The 10,917-nt window shown below is 47.8% G+C and overlaps 1 protein-coding gene across 1 annotated transcript; it reads left to right on the forward strand.

Moving 5' to 3' along the window:
• Positions 1–36: 36 nt before the first annotated feature.
• On the forward strand, positions 37–10,561 carry LOC130326261 (trafficking protein particle complex subunit 10-like; the record flags this gene model as incomplete). Its single annotated transcript, XM_056553348.1, is given in 9 exon segments — positions 37–178; positions 266–424; positions 545–762; positions 1,308–1,408; positions 1,486–1,603; positions 5,332–5,502; positions 6,122–6,299; positions 7,285–7,476; positions 8,881–10,561. Coding segments are annotated over 9 exon segments (1,518 nt in total), but the record flags the coding sequence as incomplete, so codon positions are not given.
• Positions 10,562–10,917: the final 356 nt, after the last annotated feature.

A 10,917-nucleotide genomic window follows, 5' to 3' on the forward strand; every position in this document is an offset into this window, starting at 1 on the left:
GGCCCCTAATGAATATTGTATTTTTCTCCTGTGTAGGCTCAGGAGCCGGGCACCTACACCCTCCGTCAGCTCTCGGCGTCCTTTGGCGCGGTTCAGCTGCTGCTCCCTCACGTGTACCCCATTGTACAGTATGATGTTTACTCCCAGGAGCCTCAGCTGAAGGTGGAGCCTCTGAATGGTGAGTGAGATGGCATCAGTGGACACAGCAGCCCTGTGGTTCTCTTAGGGGCCCCGCGCAGCACTGACCACCCTCTTCTCTCCACAGAGTGCCTTCTAGCCGGAGTTCCACAAAAATTAAAGTTTACATTGACAACTGGACATTATCGAGTAAAGACGGGAGACACCTTGCAACTGAGTAATGCGGACACCATGCCACTCCTCCCAGGGGTGGACACAAGCGCCTCCATCTACCAGAACAGCCATGGTGAGTCCCCTCGGGATCCCTGCAGGGCCCCTTCTTCTAGCCTCACTATGTGGCTCCAGATCTGCCTGGCCACCCCTCTCATGACTCTTCCTGGCAGCTGCTGTCTTTTTTTTGTTACAGGAGAAGTGTCGGTCAGCACCCTCAGTGTTCAGCGATCAGATAAGGTGACCAGCATCGCCCTCCCTGTGGCCCCTCCATACCATGTCATGGAGTTTGAACTGGACGTGCTCTGTTTGCTTCCTGAGTGTGGACGCCTGATGAATGGAGAGATTCCACACAAAGGGAAGGACATTCAGAATTATCAAAGCGCTTGTGGTGGTGGAATTCTGGAGCAACGGGTAGGTGGCATCCTGCAGCTAGTTTGTGTCCTCTGGGTTTGCGGCAGTGGCAGCTGGGTGCCATGGCTCTGGGTTTGCGGCAGTGGCAGCTGGGTGCCATGGCTCTGGGTTTGCGGCAGCTGGGTGCCATGGCTCTGGGTTTGCGGCAGCTGGGTGCCATGGCTCTGGGTTTGCGGCAGCTGGGTGCCATGGCTCTGGGTTGGCGGCAGCTGGGTGCCATGGCTCTGGGTTTCCGGCAGCTGGGTGCCATGGCTCTGGGTTGGCGGCAGCTGGGTGCCATGGCTCTGGGTTGGCGGCAGCTGGGTGCCATGGCTCTGGGTTTCCGGCAGCTGGGTGCCATGGCTCTGGGTTTGTGGCAGCTGGGTGCCATGGCTCTGGGTTGGCGGCAGCTGGGTGCCATGGCTCTGGGTTGGCGGCAGCTGGGTGCCATGGCTCTAGAGTTGTGGTGTCCTCTGGAGCAGCTGTGTGCCATTGCTATTGGGCAGCGTCCTCCAGGGCAGGCAGTGGCTCGTTGACTTTGGCTAACTCTTATCTCCTTCCATCAGGTCTCTGTGGACTGTCCGTGGTCCATTTATTCCACCATCATCAGCCTGACTTTCCGCCTTCCTCTGAAAGCACAACACACGCTCCTGTCCTCGGGCACCAGGTGAGGGTGCTCTTGTGTGTAGACTTATCTTCTTATCTTCTGTCTAGTCCTAATTCATCTATGTTGTGTCCTCACAGGAAGTTCATCCAGGTCTGTGTGGAGAACACGTGTGACCATAACTTCCAGCTGTCAGACAGCAGCCTGAGCTCAAGCCAAGACCTGCAGCTCCATCCCCTGCACACGGCGGAGAGTCAGGTACAATAACCAGAGATCTCTATGAGGTGTCACCATCTGTGTTGTCAAATGAAGTGAAGATGGTCGGCACTTCGGTTTCTCACCCGGTGCACGAAGAAAACGAATATGCAGTTGAAGAAGTCTCGGCACTCGGGATTTCTTTTCAAAGGTTTATTCAAGTATTTCCAGCGTACTGCTGCACGCGCCTCGGCTCACACCTGAGCCTTTCAAACAGCTAGTGAAATCTCCGGACATGACATCATTTAAATCATACAAAAGTAGGCGTAACATAAATGTGTAAATTTCATGAAGATATAACATAGATATCACCTCTATCAGTAACATAGTAATATTCGCAAGACTAGCGAGTATATAACTAGATACAAAATAACAACATATAATTTGAACATAGCAGACTTCTGACAGTCTTCACATTCAAGCGGTTTTTTGCTGTGTCTGTGAGAAAAATAAAAAGATAAAGAAATTGTCATAAACATAATCTGGAGAGGTTATATATATTTTTATAGTTGTGGTACTTCATATTCCCGGTTAAGACCCTTTGGAAAAATAGTGTTTAATGTATGAATCCAATATGCCTCTCGAAGACGGAGTAATTTCTTAATATCCCCACCTCGTCTCGGGTATCTAATTTGTTCTATTATTTGAAAACGAAGTTGAGCTATATTATGATTTTTCTCATGGAAATGATGCGGCACAGGAAGCAGTAAATTCTGACATCTGATCGTAGACTTATGTTTACTCAACCTATCCTTCATGCGTTGTGAGGTCTCTCCTATATATAAAAGCCCACAAGGGCATTTAAGTGCATATATATCATTGGATGTGTCGCATGTATGGTATCCTCTAATCTTGTAGGGGGTACCTTTATGAGGATGGAGAATTGTATCACCTTTCAGAACATTGGAACAATGTGTACAGTGTAGACACGGGTAGGTTCCGTTTTTCCGACTAGAAAGGAATTGTTGATGTGATTTTTTTATTGACTCCCTATGTCAGCTTTTACTACTGTATCCCTAATAGTAGGGGCTTTTTTATTACAACAAATAGGTACTTGTGTGAATTCTTTAACTCCAGGATGTGCTTCACTTAATATATTCCAATGTCTACGGATTATATTATCGATCCTATGATTGAGAGGATGGAACTTATGCACTAAATACATTCGGGGTTGTTTTACTTGAGGTATTTTCTCAGTAAGGGATTCTCTTTCAGCTTCTAACAGTAATTTGTTAGGATATTGTCTATTGATGAATTTTTGTCTCATCTCTTTTATACGTAATTCACATGTATTTGTGTCTGTGACTATGCGTCTTATTCGTTGATATTGGGATTTAGGGATGGCACGTTTTGTGCTATGTGCATGACAACTCTGATAATGTAGTAGGCTATTTTTATCTGTACTTTTGGTATGTAAATCTGTTATTAATTTACCATCAGAATTGAGAATAACCTTGGTGTCTAAAAAATTCACGGTTTCTCTACTAGAAGTCATAGTAAAATTAAGTTCAGGCCACACCCCATTGATATACTCCAAAAAATTGAAGAGTTTGTTGTGGCCCCTCCCATATGCAAAACACGTCATCTATATATCTATACCATGCTTTCGCATGTTGTAAAAAAGATTCATTATTGTAGATGAAGTGTTCTTCAAAAAATGACATAAATGCGTTTGCATAGGGAGGGGCCACATTCGCACCCATCGCAGATCCACGCTGCTGTATAAAGAAATCATCTTGGAACAGAAAATAGTTGTAATGTAACACCAACTCTAGCATTTTAATAAACATTTCTTTTTGTAAAATTGTATACTCGGTATCTATCAATAATTCTTTTACGGACTCAATGCCTTTTTCATGTTCAATTGAGGTATATAAACTCTCAACGTCGATCGTTACCAACCATACATCCTTCTGAAATGGTCCTAATGTTTTAATTTTTCCTAGAAAATGTGATGTATCCAAAAGAAACGATTTCGTTTTTTTAATGAGTGGAGTAAATATCTTCTCTAGTGTTACAGACAGCGGGGTCAGTACAGAATCATTAGAGGCCACGATCGGCCGACCTGGTGGGTCGATCAACAGTTTATGAATCTTGGGTAAAATATAAATTACCGGAATAATGAATCTTTTTTACAACATGCGAAAGCATGGTATAGATATATAGATGACGTGTTTTGCATATGGGAGGGGCCACAACAAACTCTATTCAATTTTTTGGAGTATATCAATGGGGTGTGGCCTGAACTTAATTTTACTATGACTTCTAGTAGAGAAACCGTGAATTTTTTAGACACCAAGGTTATTATCAATTCTGATGGTAAATTAATAACAGATTTACATACCAAAAGTACAGATAAAAATAGCCTACTACATTATCAGAGTTGTCATGCACATAGCACAAAACGTGCCATCCCTAAATCCCAATATCAACGAATAAGACGCATAGTCACAGACACAAATACATGTGAATTACGTATAAAAGAGATGAGACAAAAATTCATCAATAGACAATATCCTAATAAATTACTGTTAGAAGCTGAAAGAGAATCCCTTACTGAGAAAATACCTCAAGTAAAACAACCCCGAATGTATTTAGTGCATAAGTTCCATCCTCTCAATCATAGGATCGATAACATAATCCGTAGACATTGGAATATATTAAGTGAAGCACATCCTGGAGTTAAAGAATTCACACAAGTACCCATTTGTTGTAATAAAAAAGCCCCTACTATTAGGGATCCAGTAGTAAAAGCTGACATAGGGAGTCAATAAAAAAATCACATCAACAATTCCTCTCTAGTCGGAAAAACGGGACTTACCCGTGTTTACACTGTATATATTGTTCCAATGTTCTGAAAGGTGATACAATTCTCCATCCTCATAAAGGTACCCCCTACAAGATTAGAGGATACCATACATGCGACACATCCAATGATATATATGCACTTAAATGCCCTTGTGGGCTTTTATATATAGGAGACCTCACAACGCATGAAGGATAGGTTGAGTAAACATAAGTCTACGATCAGATGTCAGAATTTACTGCTTCCTGTGCCGCATCATTTCCATGAGAAAAATCATAATATAGCTCAACTTCGTTTTCAAATAATAGAACAAATTAGATACCCGAGACGAGGAGGGGATATTAAGAAATTACTCCGTCTTCGAGAGGCATATTGGATTCATACATTAAACACTATTTTTCCAAAGGGTCTTAACCGGGAATATGAAGTACCACAACTATAAAAATATATATAACCTCTCCAGATTATGTTTATGACAATTTCTTTATCTTTTTATTTTTCTCACAGACACAGCAAAAAACCGCTTGAATGTGAAGACTGTCAGAAGTCTGCTATGTTCAAATTATATGTTGTTATTTTGTATCTAGTTATATACTCGCTAGTCTTGCGAATATTACTATGTTACTGATAGAGGTGATATCTATGTTATATCTTCATGAAATTTACACATTTATGTTACGCCTACTTTTGTATGATTTAAATGATGTCATGTCCGGAGATTTCACTAGCTGTTTGAAAGGCTCAGGTGTGAGCCGAGGCGCGTGCAGCAGTACGCTGGAAATACTTGAATAAACCTTTGAAAAGAAATCCCGAGTGCCGAGACTTCTTCAACTGCATCTGTGTTGTCAGGCAGGACGTGACTGTGTGTCGTCTCTCTGATCTCCCACGTTCTCACCATCTTCTCGCCCATGGTCTTTACCCGCAGGCTCTCCAGAGTCAGCAGTGCCTGTTCTACGTGTGGGAGGTGACGTGGTGCCAGGGTTTGCCCCCATCGTTGCCCTGCAGCTTCTCGGTTAGCTTCTTCCCGTTGCCTCTTCCTGAATCCTGCGCCCATCTCCAGCCCTTTACCTACTTCTTCCACTTGGAGCACTTTTATGTGAGTAGCCAACCTAATCTATGTTTGTGGTATGGGATTCTGGGAAATCTGTAGGGAAAGAATACTGTCAAGCTGTAGACCTGGTTGTATAGATGTTGGGTTTAAGAGCAAACTGCACCTTTCCTGAAGCTTGTGGTGTTTGCCAAATCTATAAAATTTGCCTTTTATTTCTATGACTTAAGTCAAGTGTCGTGGAGGCAGAGCCTAGCTGCTCAAGTGCCACAGCCTGGCACGCCTTCACCTCTTAATCTTCTTGACTGACATATAGAGCTCTGTCCATCATTCATGGAGGGGCTAGGAGGTGAGACGTGCCAGGCTGGGGCACTTGAATAGGTCGGCTTTGCTTTCTTGACACTTGGCTGAGAAATTAAAAAGCAATTTTATAAGATTATCAACCACAATCAGCCATCCTGAACATTCATCCAGCCAGTACTGCTGACAGATTCCCTGTGACTATTGTGGGGGTGTCTGGGAGACCCCATTCTCTGTAGAAGCGCTCAGCCCTCGGCTCCATGAATAGGCTTGTGTAGGGAAGGGTCAGATCTCTGGTGATGAATCCGCAGGTCATGTGTGCACCACGATACTCTGGGCTGTAATTCTCTGTATTCTCCTCCATCAGACCCTATACACTGTACGTGCTGAAATCTCACCCCCAGCAGAGTCCGAGTTCTGTAAGATGGGGTCACTCTGCTCACTAGATGTCTGCATCACCCGACTGTGTGACCCTGTGGAGACGGACAAAGAGGAGACGCTGACAGACTGCGAGGGCTACACCAGCACTCAGCTCTTCTACCAGGGTAAGGACATAGTTGAGGTGAGCAAGATATGGGGGGGGGGGGAGGTCTTCTAAGGTCCTAGTTTATGTGACATCTAAGCCGTGATTGTGAGGGGCATCTTTTGAGGTTCAGGCAGTGATTATGGAGGGCATCTTCTGAGGTTCTGGCAGTATATGCGGGGGGGGTGATTTGGGGGGGCGTGCGCATCTCATGAGGTCCTGGCAGTGATTATGGAGGGCATCTCCTGAGGTTCTGGCAGTATATGCGGGGGGGGACAGCATCTCCTGAGGTTCTGGCAGTGATTGTGGGGGGCATCTCCTGGGGTTCTGCCAGTGATTGCAGGGGGCATCTCCTGAGGTCCTGGCAGTGATTGTGTGGGGGCATCTCCTTAGGTCCTGGCAGTGATTGCGGGGGGCATCTCCTTAGGTCCTGGCAGTGATTGTGGGGGGCATCTCCTGGGGTTCTGCCAGTGATTGCAGGGGGCATCTCCTTAGGTCCTGGCAGTGATTGTGGGGGGCATCTCCTGAGGTCCTGGCAGTGATTGTGTGGGGGCATCTCCTTGGGTCCTGGCAATGATTGTGGGGGGCATCTCCTTGGGTCCTGGCAGTGATTGCGGGGGGCATCTCCTTGGGTCCTGGCAGTGATTGCGGGGGGCATCTCCTTGGGTCCTGGCAGTGATTGTGGGGGGGGGGGGCGGCATCTCCTGGGGTCCTGATAGTGATTGCGGGGGGCATCTCCTGAGGTCCTGGTAGTGAATGTGTGGGGGGGGGGGGGGGGGCATTTTTGGAGGTCCATGCCGTGATTGTGGCATTAGGGGCATCTCTTGAGTTCCCGACAATGGGGTGAAAAGGAGTTGGTAGGGGAAGTAGGATTCTCTTATGTCATTGCAGTAGGTAACGGTGGCAGACGTCCTCTGGGGTCCCGGGGACTGGTGTGGTAGCAGGATTAGCGTTTTTTGATCTTCTGGAGGTGAGGGAAGTTGTTAATGATGACCTCTGTTTTTTAGTGGTTGATGGTGGAAGTAACTGGGCGGTGTGTGGCAGGAGCTCTGGCGTGGTCCTGATGCCGGTTAAACATGGGGCATGCCATACTGTTCGGATGGAGGTAATGCCCCTCTTTGCTGGATATCTACCCTACCCCGATGTGCAGCTGTTCAGATACCTGCCCCATCACTCACATCTGCAGCAGGTGGATGCCGGTAAGTTGTCAGGTCTGATCTAGAGATGAGCGAACTTACAGTAAATTCGATTAGTCACGAACTTCTCGGCTCGGCAGTTGATGACTTTTCCTGCATAAATTAGTTCAGCTTTCAGGAGCTCCGGTGGGCTGGAAAAGGTGGATACAGTCCTAGGAGACTCTTTCCTAGGAATGTATCCACCTTTTCCAGCCCACCGGAGCACCTGAAGGCTGAACTAATTTACGCAGGATAAGTCATCAACTGCCGAGCCGTGAAGTTCGTGACGAATCGAATTTACTGTAAGTTCGCTCATGTCTAGTCTGATCCTTTCCCTCAATTGATGATCTGATGCCCCCCTCCACAGACTGGAAACTCCCTCCCCCACCCTGCCACAGACTGCTGATCAGACAGCACCCAAACCTCAATAACCACCCCCCCCCCTCCAACACCGCCCCACCCCCGCCACAGACTGACTCAGTTGCTTCGTGTTCAGTATCTTTGCCATCTTCCTCTTCTTGGGTCCCCACATAGAATAATTTACCTTTGTTCATCTCACTCCGGTCCTCTCTCATATATCTTTTTTCCTGGTCCTCTCTCTCATATCTGGTCCCCGGTCCTCTCTATCTTCTCGTTCCCTGGTCGTCGTCCTCTCTCATGTCTCGTTCCCCCGGTCCTCTTCCTCCTCATATCTCGTTCCCCCGGTCCTCTTCCTCCTCATATCTTGTTCCCCGGTCCTCTTCCTCCTCATATCTTGTTCCCCGGTCCTCTTCCTCCTCATATCTTGGTCCTCTCTCCTCTTCCTCCTCTCTCCTCTTCCTCCTCTCTCCTCTTCCTCCTCTCTCTCTCTCTCTCTCTCTCTCTCTCTCTCTCTCTCTCTCTCTCTCTCTCTCTCCTCTCTCTCTCTCTTCTCTCTCTCTCTCTTCTCTCTCCTCTCTCCCTTCTCGTTCCCCGGTTCTCTCTCTTCGCTCTCTCTCTTCTCGTTCCCCGGTTCTCTCTCTTCTCTCTCTCTCTTCTCGTTCCCCGGTTCTCTCTCTTCTCTCTCTCTCTCTCTCTCTTCTTGTTCCCCGGTTCTCTCTCTCTCTCTCTCTCTCTTCTCGTTCCCCGGTTCTCTCTCTCTCTCCTCTCTCTCTTCTCGTTCCCCGGTTCTCTCTCTTCTCTCTCTCTCTCTTCTCGTTCCCCGGTTCTCTCTCTTCTCTCTCTCTCTCTCTCTTCTCGTTCCCCGGTTCTCTCTCTTCTCTCTCTCTTCTCGTTCCCCGGTTCTCTCTCTCTCTCTCTCTCTTCTCGTTCCCCGGTTCTCTCTCTCTCTCTCTCTCTCTCTTCTCGTTCCCCGGTTCTCTCTCTCTCTCTCTCTCTCTCTCTCTCTCTCTCTTTTTTTTTCTCTTGCTCTTTCTTTTGCTTTCATCTCATTCTTCTGTGTTTGCACAGACAGCTGGATTGAGAATGACTCTGTGTCCGTGGAGGATCCGTGTGAGGCCCCTAGTGGGCGTTCTCAGAGCACCTCGCTGTCTCCAGGACCCCTCGGTGCCACAGCAGAGCAGAAAGGACTTCCAATGCCGCGATTACAACCTTTTCACGCCGGACAAGTCAGCAACAACAGTGCAGGGCGGCAAATCCTGGTTATTCCAAGTATGGACGACCATGTACTGGAGGTCAACGTCACATGACACAGTGCCTGGCGCAGAAGCCACTAGTGTATTATATATGTACAGCTGGGTGTGGGGCCTGGACTGAGGCTCCAGATCACTTTTCATGATGCCTGGATGAATTGGAAGCTCTGGATGATTGATCATTGTGCAATATTGTGTGTTCCCGCCAGGACGGCAGCAGCGCACTATACATAATGCTGGGTGTGTATACAGGGAAGGGGACACACTGGGCCCGGCTCCACACAGTCTGGGTATTGCATGTTTTACTGCATCTTCATCAGCAGTGACTGTCATGACCTCAGTGTGCGGGGGCCGGAGCGCAGCATGGAGGAGCAGTCACTACATTTATCAGAATGACCTCCAGGACCTCTGCTCCACCACGAGTCAAGACCATGGTGTGACCCTCGGTAAGACTTTACTGGACCCGGACACTTCACCACTGGTCAGAACCAAGTCCGCATTGATAAACCATTCCTAATATTATATTATTGGTCACAATGAGGTCTGTGTCTGTTTCTCATGTAGTATCAGCCTGCCCTGGTCATTGGTCAGTATGAGGTCCGTATCTCCTGTAGTGTCCTCCTGCCCTGGTCATTGGTCAGTATGAGGTCCGTATTTCATGTAGACTCCCCATTCTCTTGTCATTGGTCAGTATGAGGTCCGTATCTCCTGTAGTGTCCTCCTGCTCCCGTCATTGGTCAGTATGAGGTCCTTATCTCATGTAGTGTCCTCCTGTCATTGGTCAGGATGAGGTCCATATCTCATGTAGACTCCTCCTGCTCCTGTCATGGGTCAGTATGAGGTCCGTATCTCATGTAGTATCAGCCTGCCTTGGTCATTGGTCAGTATGAGGTCAGTATCTCCTGTAGTGTCCTCCAGATCCTATCAGTGGTCAGTATGAGGTCCGTATTTCATGTAGACTCCTCCTGCTCCCTTCATTGGTCAGTATGAGGTCCATATCTCATGTGGTGACCTCTCGCTCCCATTATTGGTCAGTATGAGGTCCGTATCTCCTGTAGTGTCCTCCTGCTCCCGTCATTGGTCCGTATCTTATGTAGACTCCTCCTACTCCAGTGATTGGTCAGTATGAGGTCCATATCGCCTGTAGTGTCGGCTTTCTCCGATCATTGGTCAGGACCATATGCTGGAAGCACCGGCCTCGGCACGACACACTACGCTCCCCTCTCTGGAATCTTCTTTGCTGCTATAGGGAAGTCTTCTGTCCCTGCCTATGATAAAGCCCACGGGTTCATAGATGGTGGCGCTGCCAGACAACGCTCGGATCAGCACGATGCCTTTGTCTCGTGACTGCTGCAGCCATCATGGTGGGCGCTTGTCTTGTAGACCTTCGCAGCTGTAGTACGCCATTTTAAGGTGACAGCACTATTTATTTTTGGTATATTATACCTCTACAATAAGGTGGAAGCTTGTATTAAGAGTACCCAGAAATACATGTGTTTTACCACCGTGTGGTGTGTTCATTGCTGCTGGACGAGAGGGGGAGGGGCAGGGTCCATGTCAGGAGGGAAGATCGGGAGTTGGACGAGTGGGGGAGGGGCAGGGTCCATGTCATGAGGGAAGATCGGGAGCTGGACGAGTGGGGGAGGGGCAGGGTCCACGTCATGAGGGAAGATTGGGAGCTGGAGGAGTGGGGGAGGGGCAGGATCCATGTCATGAGGGAAGATTGGGATCTGGACGAGTGGGGGAGGGGTAGGGTCCACATCATGAGGGAAGATCGGGAGCTAGGGGAGGGGCAGGGTAAACGTCATGAGGGAAGATCGGAAAAAGCCACATCTCGTGAGATCCAACCAATCCT

Source organism: Hyla sarda, unplaced genomic scaffold (assembly GCF_029499605.1).
Source record: "Hyla sarda isolate aHylSar1 unplaced genomic scaffold, aHylSar1.hap1 scaffold_2826, whole genome shotgun sequence".
Lineage (NCBI taxonomy): Eukaryota > Metazoa > Chordata > Amphibia > Anura > Hylidae > Hyla > Hyla sarda.